Source organism: Protopterus annectens, chromosome 3.part1 (assembly GCF_019279795.1).
Source record: "Protopterus annectens isolate FY-2018-M chromosome 3.part1, PAN1.0, whole genome shotgun sequence".
NCBI lineage: Eukaryota > Metazoa > Chordata > Ceratodontiformes > Protopteridae > Protopterus > Protopterus annectens.
The window spans coordinates 372,554,807-372,573,473 of NC_056732.1; the positions used below are offsets into that span (position 1 = coordinate 372,554,807).

General features: G+C 37.5%; 1 protein-coding gene across 1 annotated transcript in view; it reads right to left on the reverse strand.

Moving 5' to 3' along the window:
• Positions 1 to 18,667, reverse strand: part of SCRN1 (secernin 1) — a 1,291,976-nt gene that overhangs the window by 267,598 nt on the left and 1,005,711 nt on the right. Inside the window, exon 5 of the mRNA XM_044066834.1 lies at positions 7,706 to 7,903. Within this exon, the coding sequence (XP_043922769.1) occupies positions 7,706 to 7,903 (198 nt within the window). The remainder of the gene's footprint in view (positions 1 to 7,705; positions 7,904 to 18,667) is intronic.

The window sequence follows — 18,667 nt, forward strand, 5'->3', positions numbered from 1 at the left end:
AGGCCAGTACTTCATACAGATCAAATGGTAAAAATAAAACAATATTGGACTTCAATATTACATTTCCAAGTCTTAAAAAATATCAGATGGAGATTTTAGAAGAGCTTGGTATAAAAACGAGTAGAACAAGATATCTCACAGATTGTACATTTACAACCACAAGGAAAGTAAGTCATTACACGTATCTTTGATAAACAGTTTAGAATTTAGTACTAATGTATCTAAAATTTAACAAAATGTTCTGTAAATAGATAATATTGCCTTCAAATTTCAAAAGGTTTGCTAAAGTGGCACCACAGTTTGTATGTGTGGTTTCAAATAACCCAGTGTTAATAGTAAAAGACAAAAACAGAAGCTGACACTGTCCATAATTGGTGAGACATATTCACAAAATGGTCATCATCTGAGACCAAATTGCTAAATTAATTAATACATCCTGTATTAATAGTTTTATGGGTCATAATAATAATGACAACTTAAATTTTTTATATGCTGCAGGTTACAAAAAGTTGGAATAACTCAACAAGTTATGATTGCAAATATGAACAAAGTGGTAAATGCTGTAAACAGTGATGTTAATGAAACAAATGTAGTCTTTAACTGAAGTTTAGTCCGTTCCTCAAACAAATAAAAAATGGGGAACTGAAAGAATTTTAGTATACACTGTCTTTTCAAACTGTTGTTAGCATGATTATTAGCTTGAATACAAAGCTGCAAGAATGATATGAAATATAAAGGGTTAATTTAGGAATAGTATAAAATACTGAAAAATAAAAAGTAAGTGTGCTGGCATAGCTTATTAGATTTTTGACATCCATGTAAAGGAGTATGTTATTGAGAAACAAAGTCTGTAAAAATAACTGCGCAGATGGCAGCTGGAAGGACATCAACAAAGTAAAAGAGATGTAACATCAAGTTTCAGATAGTGCTGACACACTACATTTCAGATAATGCAAGACTGAGTTTTCATGGATCATCAAACTACAAAGAACCAAGGACAAGGGAACAAAGGAAAACTGTTATACAAAGAAAGAACTGTTATACATCAGACTCTGAGAAAAAAAATATCAGGCTTTTTGATATAAATACGAGTGTAACAGTAAACAAGCTATGGGGAATTTGCCATAGAGAGCTGACAGCATCTGCGTTGCATGCTTGTAGATCCTAAAGGAAAATTTAATAGAATGCATATTAACTGAAGCAGTGTCTCTGTGTATTTATTGTACTTGGTTGTGTCTTTCGGCTTTTCCCAGTTAGGAGTCGCCACAGCGGAACTCCGGTCCGCTAATGATTGGCAGTAGATTTTTACGTGCCAGCCCTGACGCACAACCTTCAATGAAGGTATGCCCATTCACGCATGTCTCCACACAGAAGACGCTTTAGTTGAGAATCGAACAGGACAACGTCTTACTGTGAGGCGACATCGCTACCGCAGCACCACCACCGCAGTATTTTACTTGGTACAATACAATAATAAGACTAGTTTATCACAATGAGTAGTTAAATATACTTTGGTATGCTTGCATGTAAATGCAAGTAACAGCAAGAAACCAACAGAAGACGTCATATAATTTTTCAGCAGTCACACCTGGGGTACATTTATGAATACTCATTCAATTGTCTTTAATTCCTTCTTAAAAGAAGACTGTGTGTCACATTGCTTCATCCAGACAGGAAGCCTATTCCAAAGAAGGAGTAGTCATCCCATGAAAATCAGCCTTTCCACTGTGATTTGTTTATTAAAGAAACACGTTCAGATCTCCGATTCCAAATGTTTGCAGGACTGTAATTTGTGGACAAATAAGTTATTTTAGGCTGTCAAATCCCTAATGGCCTGAAAGACAAAGCACAGATTAAAAATAAAGAATCTGTAGGATATGAAATACAGAGACAAGGCCTCCAGCCTCTGTTGGTAGCACATCTCCTTTAGGCCCATGATCTTTTTTGTCAGAAAACTTTACAGTCTCTCCAACCACTTTAATTTAATAAGATGTATCCTAAATGGGGCACTGTATTCTATGATTGGCCTGATCAGTGCATAATATATATAGAGGTTAAGACTAGTTGGACATAGAGGAAATTCCCTTTGTCATCACTTGTGCCAGAGGATGGTTAAATGAGAGAGTTATCTATCCATGCTCCAAAGTCTCTAACAACATTTTCATTTTGGATTGGGGTGTTGTCTATACCATAAGCTAGGTGGAGGGTATATTTGCCAAATGCAACAATATTGCATTTTTAGCATTTAGTTGGATAGCAGAAGGAAATTCAAGTATAACACCCAATTTGCTACTGTTGGCAAACTTGGTTAACCACAGCTCCTGATGTTTGATTTGGAGATCAGAGTAGATAAAATATCAATGGTTTTAGCATGGAAGCCTTTGGTACACCACTATTTACATTCATGCTCTTTGAGGCCACACCTGATACAATTACAATGTGGGGTTTGTCCCCATCTGATTAGCTATCCGTTTAACCACACTGGGATTGATTTGGGGTACATTTAGCTTTTTGATTAGGATGTCCTGTGGTACAGTATCAAGTACTTTGGCAAGGTTGACTTATGATGTATGGACAGCTTGACCACTGCCCTTGGCTTGCATTACTCTCTCAAAAAAAAAAATCACCAGATTCATTAGACAAGTTATACCTTTAACAAAACCAAACTAGTGTGGGTAAGATCTTATAAGAGTTTTTATATCTTAGTTTATTAGGTCTGCTATGACCTGATTCAAGGTTTTGCAGATGAGTCTGGATTTCCCAGGGTCCATTTATTTTGGAAAGTACTTTTAACAAGTGCTCTTTTGTGATGATCAGCATTTTAGGTCCTTAGGTATATGTGGGTTTGGTAGAGATGTCTCTTGGGTGAAGTTAACACTTAATTTGCTTGCAGTTGTGTTTGTAATATCCACTGGATCAGACTACACAGTGCCATTTTAATAAGTTCAGAGCAATGTTAGGTGATATTTTATAACTCCCTGATATAGTAAAGAAAGATCTGTAATTATCCTTAGCTTCTAATATCAGCTTAAGTTCAAGTGAAGCCTGAGTTTTCCTGATGCTGTTTTTCAGTACCGTGGATAACCTTTAGATGTAGGGACTTACCGTTTAAACAGTTTTCTAGATAAGCATAGAATTTAATTGCACAACTACTAGCTGTGTGTATGTTTTGGGAGGGAGATACAGTTATATCTGGACTTAGAGCACTCACTGCAGAAGTGCAGGAAGTTTCTATATTTAAAATTAGTGAATACTCAGATATATGGTTCACCTGGTTTAGGTATTTTGAAAGAGAAGGTTATCAATTTGTGGTCAGACTTGCCTGGGGAAGAGTATACCTGTGGGCCAGTACATATAGCTGCTACATTTGTAAGGACCACATCAAGAACATTTTGACCTCTAGATGGCTGTTTGATTATTTGATTCAGGGAATTCTTGTTTGTGAAATCGCCTCTCAATTTATTAACCAGTACTAGGTACTAAGTCTCTCAGGGCAATTGAGTTGTTGTGTATATGAAGTTCATACAATGTATTTAAGGACTGGACATGATTTTGGGAGGTCATTGATGGCATCCTATGATCTCATTGCTGGTCTTATTTAGGCTGAGTTGAATCTTAATACTTTCAGTCTGTAGGGCTCTGGGAATCAGTACTGAGGCAATGAGGTCTTTAACAGATATGGATACTTCACCACAGTTGCCATCTTAGAATGGTAATTGTAAAACCCTGGCACAGAGGAGGAGAGTCCTGCACTCTTTAACCAGGTTTCTGTAATAATATACACATGAATGTGCTCCAAATGCAGGAGGACATCAAGGTTAGGCATTTTTTTTTATTTAAAACCATAGCACTGTGCAGTGCCACATTGATATTGTTATTTAAACCCATAGCACTGTGCAGTGCCACACTGATAGTGTTATTTAAACCCATAGCACTGTTGAGTGCCACACTGATACTGTTTGGTGCTTCGCTTGTTATGTTTTTAGGATGGGAAGATCCATTAGCTGGACTCTGTCTAAAAAAGGTGCAATGGGGGCACCAAAGGCTTTAGTCAGTATGCAGAAGCCTTAGAAAGACAGACATAATCCATCCTCATTAAAGCAAATGAGGCTGTGCAGTTGTTCATCGGTGCTGGCACATGCTGAATCCTCCTTGAACAACACCATTTACTAAGCCAGTTGTTGAAATCTATCAGATTTTCCATGCACCCTGGTATCATTCTTGGCAAAGGTAGGATTCTGCTATAAGAGTCTTTCCTGCAATTGTGACAAGAATGGAGAGCCTGAAGATGTCTTTCTACATTTAAAGTTTTGTGTGCCAGGCCATTTACACCCACATGGACCACCATCATGTCATAGCCATATTTGTTCATCTTAAGGGTCTTGAGGGGACTTAACATATCCTCTGTTCTTATAATATCCACATCTGGTCATCTCCATCTTTATTTTATCCGCTTCTTGTACATCAAATTTACATGGTCTTCCCCATAAATGTTTTACTCTTTCACATTTCAAAATGACATGTTCCACAGTTTCTTCTTGACAGGGTAAATATATTCTATTACATTTCTTTTTATATAGCAAATTTTATTTTACTCTCAATTTATCTATCACTAGTCTTCACAAAAAATGTTGACATTCTACTTTTGCTTCTTATTTTTATAGCTTTAATTTTTCTTCTGTTAGATTTTCCCATGGTTTTGCTTATAATATTTTATCATTACCTTCTTATAACATAATTTTCTATCTTTGTCTATATCATCAATTTTCATTTTCCACAAAGATATTTTACTTGGTAACATTTTATTTCGTCATGTATACATTCTTTTACTCTTCTGTTCTTTTTATCATACCCACAAATTTATCATATTTATACAATTTTACTACTCATCTTTTTCACTCATCCACTTTAACATTTCGTACAAATTTAATGAAGCAGAATATACCACTGGGTTAGTTAACGCTAAACCTCCTTCCTCCTTATTTACATATAAAACTGTTTTTAATGGTTTTAACCTAGAACCTCATATAAATGAAAACATCTGCAATAATTAATTTTCAAATACTACTAGCATCATAAATACACTTGCTAAGTATGGTATTTTTCCCATCAGTACTGAATTTATCAAATAAGCCTTGTTTTCTGAATGATAATTTATATGTCTTCCAGAAAATACAGATTTGTTTTATTTCTTCTCTTGTTTTTCCTACTGAATTCTACTTGCATCTTTATTCCCAAATTTTATATCTAATACAGAAGTTTCATTCATTGTAAAATATATGTTCCCTATCTTTACTACATCTCCTAAACTTTTATTTTTTTTCTTCATTTAAACTTCTTTACACAAATTGTTACTTATTTTATCCATTTTTTGCAATTAATTAATTTAAATATATTAAAATAATTTGAATACACAGCTCATTGAGGCATCCCTGTCTTGCACCACTCTTCATATATACCTCTTGACTTAACCTTCCCTTTACAGGTATTTTTATTATTACTATAGAGTGTCATACATAATTTCGTAACTTTCTCAGTTATATTACATTTTTTCATTATTAACCATAAGATATCGAGTGCAACTGTATTAAATGCAATATTAAGGTCTCCTATTATGATATTTGGTTCTTCTTTTCTATTCGTAATATCATACACAATTTATCTATCATTAATAACTCCCGACAATCCTTCTCTTTTGCGTTATTTTCATTCAGATCTTATAATCATTATTATTCAGTACTATCTGCTTCCAGTTTTTTAATTGTCTTCTTTCTTCCTCCATATGAATTTAAGTATTCCACTACATAATTCTTTATACATAAAAACCTTCATTTAACAATTTATTCAAACTCTTTATAAAATATATTTTTTGCCAGCCCCTTAAATTTTTATACATTTCATACCCTATTCCATCTGGTTCTTCAGCCAAATTTACATTTATTTGTCTTAATACTTTATCTAGTGCATTTAAAGAAATCTCCTTTTACAATTTTCTGTTCTCTTTTTCTGTTAACTTTTTTACTTTCTAGAAAATAAAAACAGGCTATCACTAGGCTTACTACTGCTGTTTTGGTATTCATATGCTCACTGCATGTACTGAGATGATGTCATTACATCTCATAATGACAACAACCAAACTGGATTTACACTGTTTGCGATTCTCAAAAACATTTGTCCCTGGCTAGATAAACCATGTCTGAAGGTCAGTTCCACTACAGTTAAAGTACTGCTAACTAGTACCACCTCTAAAAAATGGTTCCCTTGCCAAAGGTATGAAATTACTACCTTGAATAAGCTCAACCAGTTTTTGCAGGGTCCTCCAAGAGTTACTTACAAAGGTTCAGTCACTTCAAAAGAAAACCTATTCTTTTATTACAGGTTGTCCAACACAGTGACTGCCATAGCAAGATGATGACAGAAGTCGTGTTTACCAGTATGTTCTTGAACTATTGTCTACATTTTAAACCTAATCCAGTATACAGCACTACACAAAATATGAACACACACACACACACACACACACACACACACACACACACACACACACACACACACACACACACACACACACTCACACACAATCACACACACTGTCACAGACACACACACACACATGCATACACACGCTCACACACATTCTCACACAGGCACACACACACACACACACACACGCACACACACACACACACACACACACTATCACACAGACACACACACGCACTCTCACACAGACATACACACACACATATGCATACACACACACACACACTCTCACACAGACACGCACACACACACGCACACACACACACACACACACACACACACACACACACACACACACACACACACACACACACACACACACACACACACACACACACAAAACAAAAAGGGCACTAAACTCTAGCTTCACTTCTTGAAGAGACCTTGACATTCCCTAGCAGGAACTTGTAATGGCTACAAATAAAAGAATCAACATCAGTAACATACTGCTCATGAAATAATGTAATACAGCCAAGGTTTTTAAGCAGTAATCTGTTCACATCAATGGCATTCCCTATACTAAGGCATCAAACCTGACCTTAATGAAATTAAGTCACTGCTCATTTTTCCAAGCTTCATAAAATGCATTCAAAATTTAAAGTGGATTGTAAATGTGTTGGTTTAGTCACGTAATCTCATAACTTTTTTAGCAAGTTATAATGCATCTGTGAAGTTATGCTGTTCCATGATGTTACCTAATACAACGCTTTGTTTGTTATGCTGTATTACAAACATCACTCTAGTGTTAATGTTATTGGTGTTCCATAGATGTGGATGGGAAGTCAGATAAAAAGAAAGAATTCATGCAGCTACATTTTCATAAGATCTAAACTCTGAAACCACAGTATTTGCACAACCACACTTCATCAGCAAAGACAAACCTAGAAACTGACCATATACAAAAGTAGCTCACACCAGAGTAGTGTTTTTATTAAGGTACCTGTCCAATAACAGAACTCTCAAATATTATTGCGGTGTTATGGAATCATCATATCTTGACAGAACACTATAAATCCTGATGAGAAGACCTTCTCAAACTTCTCTCCCATTTCCATACACTGTTTGCTTTTCATCTCCAACAAAGTGAGTAATAAACTAGATTATGTACACTTTTAAAGGAACACAAACTATAATTATAAATGGGAAAAAACATGTGACTTACCTGCTTTTTTTTCTAATGCTTCTTTGGCAGAACAACAGCTACTTAAAGAGTCACCAGGTTGTGAAAATGCTTCTGAAAAACTGAAATCCCCTTCTCCATTCCACCAGCCTTGGTTCTGGACGTAGCTTCTAACATCTGGATGCTCTGAGTCTATCTTTGTTGTTATGGATAACTGGTTACAGATGCATCTTACTCCAGCTGTAAGGAGAAACAGACAAACAAGGCTTGAAAATGAAGGACTAAACAGTTATACAAAAGGAAAATCAGCAGGTAATAGATATAACACATCTCTAGATTAATAATCATACAATATAACACATGCTAAAGTAAATAGATAAATTAAATATAATATAATGCATACACAGTTACATTAGTGCAAAGAGTTCACAACTATAAAGACAGCCGTATATTTGTTGTTGCCATTTGGATTAGTTTGTGACTGAAAATGGTCAACTATTTAAGACCAATTCATTTGTTAACCAGTAGCAAATTAATAACAAACAGCTACTTGCATTCAAATCAATTTGTGTTGCTAAGGTGGACTGGAATGTATTGCATACAGATGTTATTTGTTGTGTTTCAGAATGATTTGTTTAATATTATTTTAACATGTGTAATTATTTTGATAAAACGTGCTTCGTTGCTACTCACAAATCCTAATATCTTAAAATCAGGTCCTCTCAATTGTCAAGAACAACAATAAAAACAAATTAAAGTTTAAGTTCTTGTGTTTAATCATGAGTTCCAATTCCATTTGGTGTGCATTAGGTTTTCTCTTTTATTTTCCATTGCAGACATTCCTGCAGAATCAATTCCCAATTTTGACAGACGTAATGCCTGCTCTGGCAGTTTAGATTACAGCATTAAGACTATGACCTGTTCATAAGCTTCGTCATGTAGTCTTGGATATGCATCTCACAGTTCTATCTGCATACTTTGTAACTATGAGCAAGTTGTTAAATCAAACAGTGTGCCAAGTTCACCCCTGAAAAGGGGGACTTATGCCTACGTTTACTAGGCTAAAAAATTAAAAAATATAAATAAATAAAAATTAAAAATGAACATATTTTTGCCACACTGCTTTAACATTTCAGTCCTGACCAGTAGTGTAGCTAAAGTGGAACTAGAGGGGCTCAGGCATAATGTGTTAGGGGACGCGATTTGGGGGCTATCCATCATCCTGATCATTCTTTAGTGCAACACCAGCTTTTAAAAAACAGTATTGCATTTGCAGTTAAACCTGAGTGCTGTAGCACTCAGTGTATAGTCTAAACTGTAGCAACTGTCTGCTACATTGTTACATTGTAGTAATCGGTTTGCTACAGTTTAAAAGTGAAAGAAAACTTTTTTAACTAAAATCTGAGTATTGCAGTACTTTGTATAAACATGTTATAAACTCTAGAAACACTTTGCTACATTTGTATCAAGTTGTTTGCTACAATTTAAAAGAACAAAGATTTTTTTTTTTTTAACTAAAACCTGAGAGCTATATATAGCACTCAATGCACGCAGGGAGTAAACTGTAGCAAGTGGGATGGACAACAGCAGATGACTGGTAGCAAGCAGTTTGTTACAGTTTAAAAGAAGAAGGTATTTATTTATTTTTACCAAACTGTGAGGAAGGAGGGGCAGGAGCAGGGCACATAACTGGGACCTGAATGGCTCGGGCAGAAGCGAGGGGGGAGTGACATGCATCTGGCCACCTGGTTGGTATGCCAATAGAAGGACTGTACTTCTCTTCACTTCTGGAAGGGTTAGCATCGCCAGGGCAGGTGGACTGTGTACTGTCCTTGTTTTTGCTCTTCACTTGAAGAGCTGGGGAGGGTCTAGTTCTTGGGACCAGCACAAGGTGCGTTTGAGACAGTTACACTTTCTGATTCTGATACTCAGACAGCATCAATGTCTTACTTCTTATCTCTTATTAGCATCTGCTTCACTTTGGCTTTCTTACTTTTAGTAACCAACTGACATTCTTTTAAAATGGCTGCCATTCTTTTCATGAACCACAAGGACTTTTTCTCCTAACCTGCATTTTCAACTCATCCTGCATGCACTTATCTGTTACTTACAAGACAACTCCTTTCAGCATCTTTTTATGATGCCTTTTATTCCAACCTGATCCTTGTCATCACAGCCAGCCCTGACTACCTTAAGGTTTATGCAATACAATCCCACATACCTATTTCACATTACTGCCCTCCTCTTTTCCACTTGTGAACAATACACATACTCAGTCATTATATCCACACAGGATGCTTTAATACAAATTGTACCAGTCATCTGCTGGTCTCCACACCACTCCCACAATTCTGTTTCCTTCAGGTAGGCAGGACATAGAGAAGAATAGTCTTCTCGACTAACACTTCTACCAGAAAGATGGCTAGGAAGGTCCTTTCCATTTTGTTTCCCAAAACAGAACTTCCCTGACAGGTACAGAATTATCAAGATCCCAAAGACCAAAGCCTTACTTTTCTTTGGTGCTCCTTAAGCTGGTTTCTTTTTAGTGTTTTTTACCACCCATCTATGTAGGACTGCACCCCACAACACCCCAAAAACTCCTTCCTTTACATCAGCTGCCAGCAGTTCTGTCTCTTCACTTATGTACAGTGCTATTCATCTTTGTATTCTTCCCTCATGTCTTTCCAAACCACCCTATAGTCATGCATTTCCATATGCCTTTCCCTGCCTTCTGTCACTAATTTCAGTTATCCTGATACTACGCACATGCATGTGCAGAGACACACACACACACACACACAGACACACACAGACACACACACACACACACACACACACACACACACACACACACACACACACACACACACACACACACACAGACAGACACACACACACAGACACACACACACACACACACACAGACACACACACACACACACAGACAGACACACACACACACACACACACACACACACACACACACACACACACACACACACACACACACACACACACACACACACACACACACACACACACACCACAATAACAGCCATCTTGTTCTTCAAACTCTTTGGCTCTGCTAAGAGCACAACCCGTTCTCTACCTTCCTTTATCTCCTCATCTATTTTTCATAGTGAATGTCCATCTCAATGACGTTTTTCAGGGGAATCCAAGTAACACTTTACAATAACTGATGTCATGTACAACATTATAAAAGATGAGGTAAGCTCAAGCAGACATTTCAGAAGTTCTTTAAGTTACTGATATATTTACTTTGATTTTGGGAGGTTCACACAAGAAAAATAAATAAATAAACAAAGGGCATGAGGCAAAGCCTTCAGCATCAAGTCCTAATTCATCAAAACCCCTCATAAGTGAAAATGAATGCAAGCCATAAGAAAATACACATTTCTGTTAGATGGAGGCAAACCCCTCACACAGGAGACCTTGACCTCTACAGTGCACTACCTTACTTAATATACTTAACTCTGAGACTATATTACTTCAGGTTAGGTTAATCATTTTCACTTAAGCAGGTTTTCTTTAAATGGTAACTGATTTTATAAACAAGAACCCTTCAGCAATCAAACAAAGGCCTCTGGCTTTGGAAAAAGTAACTTAATAGCTGTTTGAGTCGGGCACAACCCAGTCTCTCCACAATGATGTGGTTAACTCAAATGAGCTTTAGTTTCTCAAAAAGAATTGATTTGTAGCTTGGACAGAGTTGCAGATACATACATCAGATGCAAAACTGTATTAATGCAAACAAAAGATAAACACAATAATTAGACCACAGTACCCCAAATTATGTAGGGTCTATATTAGTTCACCAAAATGTCTTTTCAGCAAACACAGATTCATCTACCCTCATTCAGAAAAATCACTTCTGCGATTCGCTGAATACTCCCAAGGCAAAGAAATACTTGCCAGCAGCACAACTCTGCCCTTTTTTCCACTGTAGTGTGATCTCAGAGTTGGTATATGTAGTTGGGGGTCCCAGCCCTCCACTTGTGTGGGTTCAATTTAGTTAGATGTGGGTCCGTTGTGCTGCAGGATAAGTATTTCTTTGCTTTGGGAGTATTCAGAAAATTGCAAAGTGTTTTTGCTGAATGAAGGTCAATGAATCGGTGTTCACTGAAAGGATATTTCAGCAAACTAATATAGACCCATCATGTATTATGCGTACAGTCAATAGGTAAGCATGCACACAAATGTAGTCATGAACTGAAAATGCTGGCTAGGTCAATATATGTAACTTGTGCTTTAAATATCCTTTCATGTAATGACCATTTCTACCCCATGGAACAGTTATAAAAATAGAGATCAATATCCATGCATGGGATAAACTGAATCTGAAGGACATTAAGCTGTGCCCACCCATCCAGCCAGTACATAACTTTATAGTAGGAATGTGCTGGGGAATAACAGCAGAAAAAAACTACTTTCAGAGATTTGTGGGCATTCTCCACAAAAGATGAACCTTACAAACTGAAGAGGAGACTGCGGCAGGATGATGAAAAACAAAGTTAGATCACAATGGCTCTCCAAGCTCATTGGAGCCGATGCATGCAAAGTGATGAAAACAGCAACAAGCACTGAGAGCTGCCACACACAATTCCTGAGACAATCCCACACATGATTAGGCAGCTTTGGGATGTAATTGGGATTTGGGTGGCTCAGTACTTAGTATCTTCTTAGAGAAAATAAGTATAATTTCAGCCAAATTAAGAGTTGTCTCTGCATACATAAACGTCCATGAATACAAACTAGCATCTTCCCCACTAACAATAGTTAATAACAAGCAGGGAATCGAACAGTTGGAAAATTACATCCGGAATATTCAGTACCTGCTTCTCAGACAATACCTTTTACAGGATGTTTATGGTTATTGTAAAATGTAACAGAAAAGATTCAAAATGCAAAAAGCCTATGTGCAGTAAAGAGCAGACATTGCATGCCAAGTTAAAAGCTGAGAAAATGCTCATGCAGTGGGTATACACTGGAGCTCATAAGCGACAGAGTGCTGGTCTGTAAGATAATGGGTTGAAAGCAGAGCTTCTGTGGTGTTTTGTGTAATGTACAATCCTACAGTGCATGTTCAGATAACATGGACACCTTTAACAATTTGGTATTCCATTGCAAATACATTTTACACTGCATTTTGTATAGTCTCCCCACAGCTGTGCCTGAAAAAAAATCTACTTTGGATCAGTTTAATCTATCATATTGAATACTAACCAAATGAGAGAAAAAAAAAATTCTGCAATTTCTAGTATGATAACCATTCAGTTTATTTCTAAAAGATAAAAGAGACTTCATAAATACAGTCATTGAGTCCCTATTTTCCCTTAACAGTAAAGAATACGCTTTACATTAACTCTGTTATACTAAAAACTGCTAATAGTTTAGTCTTGTTTTTCTATAAATAAAAGAAAAATCTTATTCCGTATGGCACTTCTCTGATTTGGGGAGCAAAGTCTATAAAAGCAATTCCAGCTGCTCCAAAAATGGATGTTACAGAACCCAAACACCCAACTTGATTATCACAGTGGAAAGCTAACTTCAGATACTATCACCTGACAACAGATTTTTGTCACATGTGGTACGTCATTTAAATGTGCAAAAGATTCAATTGATCTAGAATTCTTTCATTGCCATGTGAGGGGCAATGGGGTGGTGATTGTTTTGGTGCATCTTTAGAACAAGAAGGAATGTTATGTTTGCTTTGGGGTCTAGGAAGTCTGAGTAAGCTGGCAAAATAGAAGTGTCGGCTGACTAATGCATATGATAGATGGTAGGTATACATTGATTTCTTGATCATATTAAGTCTTTAAGATGTGAATTACAACCTCAACAAGGACATTACAACAGATTTTAATAAGAAACAATGAGCAGCTGTAATAGATGCTGTAGTTGCTAGAATATACTAAAAAACAATGAGGGTACACTTATGTTCTTATTTGTTTACTTGGTATTACATGGCGCTGTTGAACATTCACAAACTTTCACTCTACAAAGTAACAGCATGTTATGGGACTGGGTATTACCCTTTCCTAACTTATCTAGATGGTTCTGACTAACTTAATTCCAAACAAGAGAGAAGGGATAGCACTACAACAGCTTATCACATTTTTATCAGAGTCATTGACAGATATATTGCTTTGCAATAACACACACAAAGCTGAAGGGGTGACCCAGTTCAGCAATTTCCCTTTACTGGATTGTGATCTTCTCCCATTTCCAAAGATACAGCATAATGCATCATAGTGTTTTGCTTGCATCACTCCATCCTTTTAGTCTTAAAATAAATATAAGGTGAAAAAATGAAGTCAGTGCTGAATGATCACTACAGAAAATCCCTGCAATATTTTTGCATACACCTTCAAGTTCAGACTGGTAACCTTTTAAATTTAAGGGCACTATAATTAGGCACAAATCTCTTAGTAAAGAAAGATAAAATTCCAAAGATAAGATTCTCATAAAATTATCTAAGGCCAGCTTCGAAAGAAAAATTGCACAAGACGCTAAAGATAATCACAAGGCCTTCTTTAGTTATGTCAGGAACCTGGGTGGCAACTCCCAGATATGCTCTGAGTTGGTGCAAAATGACAGAAAAACACTGAACCCACAGACATTGCCAACATCCTGGCAGACAGGTTCAGTGCAAACTTCTCCCACCCTTCCCCCCAAAAGAGCAAATGTCTATCCCAACAGAGTGTAGCCTCCTTGACATCACAGATGCACAGGTGAGAGCTGCCCTCTCCAAAGCAAAAAACACAGAATCAATGGGACCGTACGGTGTCCCGGGCTGCATCTTACATGAGCTCCAAGAAGAACTGAACCCTCACATAAAGTCATTGTTCAGTCTCAGCCTTACTACAGGATATGTACCCAAGGAATGGCATACAGCAACAGTGGTCCCACTCCACAAAGGTGGTGCCACAACGGACCCCGGAAACTATCGCCCTATAAGCCTGACTAGCCTGGTCTGCAAAGCTATGGAGCGTATCATCATGGAACTCATAAACAAAGACATTGGGAACCTCCAAACACTGGATCCTACCCAATTCGGCTTTGTTAAGGGCAGATCTTGCCTCTTCAACCTGATCGACTTCTTTGAAACAGTCACCAAGGCCATAGATGAAGGGAAGGTAGTCCACACAGCCTACCTGGACCTCGCAAAAGCCTTCGACACAATACCCCACTCGGGCATCATAAATAAGCTCACCAGCTTCAATATCAACCCCTATGTCACAAGATGGGTTACAAACTAGCTCAGGGATAGAACCCACATGGTCAGAATTGCAGGTGCCATGTCAGACTCTAAACCAGTTACAAGTGGCGTCCCACAAGGCTCAGTCCTGGGACCTCCCTTGTTCGGTATATATTTCTCTGAGGTGCAGGCTAACATGGGAGGACTATGGCTGACCAAGTTCGCAGATGACTGCAAACTGGGTGCCATAATCAACTCACTGACTGACACAAGCATCCTCCAAGAGGGTCTCACAGAGACGGATAACTGGTGCCAGAGCCATGGCCTAAAGCTAAATGCCAAAAAGTGCATTGTCATCCTCTTTGGGAAAAATAAAGTGCCCACAAATTACCACATAGGTGGTAATCCATTAAGTACGGAAGAAGTAATTAGGGATTTGGGGACCCAAGTAGATAGCAATCTCTCCTTTGACAATCACATTGCCAAAGTGGTTAGAAAGACCTTCTATATAGCCCACCTTATCACGAAAGGGTTCACATCTAGAGCAAGAGAGGTCATTGTACCCCTCTACTCATCACTCATCAGGCCCATAATTGAATACAATGCCCCATTTGGGATGTACCTTACCCGACACCTGCAGCAACTGGAAAGACCCCAAAAGTGCCTCACCAAGAGGATCAAGGGACTCAAACAGATGCCCTATGCAGTTAGGCTAAAGAAACTCCAGCTCTACTCAGTTGCTTACCGCCTACTCAGAGGCGATCTGTGCCTGACGTATACAGCCATGTCCAAACCAAAATTAATGGACATGCTCCACCTCAGGAAATCCAAATCCCTTAGAGCTACACTCTCCAGGGACTTAAACCTCAGCACAGAAATAAATAGGACATGCTGGAGGGACAGATTCATATCCCAGAGGTTTCTCTCACTCTGAAACAAAATCCCAATCCATGTTAGGCAGAGCTCCTCAATGACCCTCTTCAAGAGAAATCTTGACAAGTGGATGGGAGATCGTAGGTTTACCCCTGGGATTTCTTCTGTGTCCCTACTAGACAGAGGCACAGTAAACTAACCTTAAAAGGGCTATCTTCTGTGACCTACTATACAGAGGCACAGTCAACTAATCTAAAAGAGTGGCAAAAGCCAAACACACTCTGGCGAGGCTTATAAATGCCCTAGGGCAGATAGCCTAGTATCAACCTATGAACCTATAAAGGAATTACAAAGAGCAAAGTAATGCTAGTCCTAATACAAACAGGCATCTGATTGGCTACACTTGCTGCCTGCAGGTATTGGCTGGAGTAGTTAAACCCTAACAACAAAAGTACAAGGTCTTGCTAATTTGTCTTTTTTGCTAAAGGACAGTCACTTATAAACTATCACTACATTACAACTCAAATTAATGAAACTACATTTCATAATGTTCAAAACTAACAACAAGGCAGACGTCTAATTATAACGGTTTCCTATTTTCTGTGGAGTAACAAATTCTGCTATAGGACAATCACTGTGTGCTCATTTATATGTTATCAGCAAACATGTCAATTTCAGTCTGGATGCTTTGAGTGGTTTGTAATGGACATACATCAAAGAAATGGGCTGAGAACTGGACCTTCAGGGCAGACCACTCGGCAGCTCCTGTTCCTTAGAAATTACTTCTTTAACTACTGGTCTGCATAAAATGCTAGATATCCAGTTTGTCACATAGCTCAAATACTTTGGTCTGACACGGTATTGGCCAATCTTTCAAACTGAGAAGGCAAAATGTCATACTGGCATGACTTTAACTCCTCATAGCCTCCTTAAATGCTGCACCCCACCTTAAACTTAGGGAGATCACCTCAGCATATGTTGTTGCTGCTATTATCACTCAGCTCATACGTCCATTCTGGAACGAGGGAGCGTAGGAAGACCTGAAAGCTGAGAGAAGGTGTGCGGTTATACAATGAAATGTACTCCTCTCTGCTGGAAGAGTGACTGAAGGAAGGCCTAAGACTTGTGTAAATGTGTGCATTGTAATGCCAAATAAAAACTAGACTCCAGGGATTCCCAGATTTGAAACTAGATTAAGGTTACATAGCATTTTGTGCTAGATACATTTTCCTTACACCAACACAGTATATAATTTAAAAAGTAAAAATATATAAACGGATCCATATGAATCACTTTTTCTTATCAATTGTATGCATCAATATTTCTTTCCCACTCTTAGCCTTTTTCACAAGGTTCAGACTCCTCTATAGCATCATATGGTTCTGTTTGTGGCCTCCTTTTTATCTTGTCCTCCAACAGTCACATGGCTATAATAGCACCTAGGAGTACAGGGATACACTGATTCTCAAGTTAGAAAAACATTCTCAATCTCTTCACACAAGAATCATGGGTAAAGGGTATAACAGTGAAGGACAAAGGCCTCATATAAAGGGCACTATTTATTAACATTACTCACATAAACTGTTGGACTGAGAGTATACTTTTAAAATGCATTTTCTGAAAAATAGAAAGACTATGAATATGATTTCAGGAACCTTTTGACTTTAATCCTTACTCTTATCTCACAATCACAAACTTTATGAAGGCCTTTGCAAAAGATGAGACAAAAATATGTAAATTTCTGAAAACCAGAGAATATTCAGTTATAGGTCCCATTAATGCCATTACAGCTGATCAGATGTGTGGTCTAAGGTTTTTCCACTGACACTTTCCTTTTTGCATTCTGCAGTAAAATGGGGAATTAGAAGAAATATTTCAATAACTGAAAACAATGTACATGAACTTAACCCATATCTCAGAAATTAAACTCTACCCAGCACTACAATATCACAACAGGAGGAATAGGATTTCTATACATATAAAACCTCAGCTTTTCTTCATGAAATACTGTTGATGGATCCTTTCTTCTTCTTCTTCTTCTTTCAGCTTTTCCCGGTTAGGGGTCGCCACAGCGGAACTCCGGTCTGCTAATGATTGGCAGTAGAGTTTTACGTGCTAGCTTGCCGGGCCTAACGCACAACTTTCAATGAAGGAACGCCCATTCACGCCTGTCGCCACACAGAAGACGCTCTAACTGAGAATCGAATGACATTACCATGTCTAACTGGGAGGCGACTGTACTAAATTACTTCATACAGAAAATAATCATGCTTCTCCAAGGATCATCAAGCCAATTAGGTTTATACACTCTCAATTTAGGAATTATACATGTCTAGCTATTTACAGTGGGTGTAGTGCTTGTTTTAACCACATTGTCTATATTCACAAATGTACATCCTGTTCCTCATGTTATGGCTCTAAAGTAGATTTGTATCATGCCTTTACATGCAGATCCATAGTATCTGTTGTAAAGAAACTGGAATTCTTCCTAAAGTAATTTCTGGACACAATCATATTGCCAACATTAGTACAGCTCCCCCAATTTCCTAACAAAGAACTTGGCATCAAAACAGCTTTCTGATGAAAAACTAAGTTTTTCAAAGCAAATGACACAGGAATAACATCATTTAGGTTATAATACAGAAGTAATGGTGTTGTGTGACTTTAATTTTCTACATTTTAAAATAATGGATATATTTAAATTATTTTAGCATGTTAGACATAAAAGAGAGAAAATTAACTAAACTAAATGAAAAAGAGAAAAAACCCACAATCAGCATACTGATGCTTTCAATAAATTCTCTGACAATAAATGGTACAGCAGTATTAGACAAATTCGCTAATGGAATAGAGTAGCATGGATTAAAATGTAAGATCAAACTATTTTAAAAGAAGCGGGAAAGAAAGAGTTT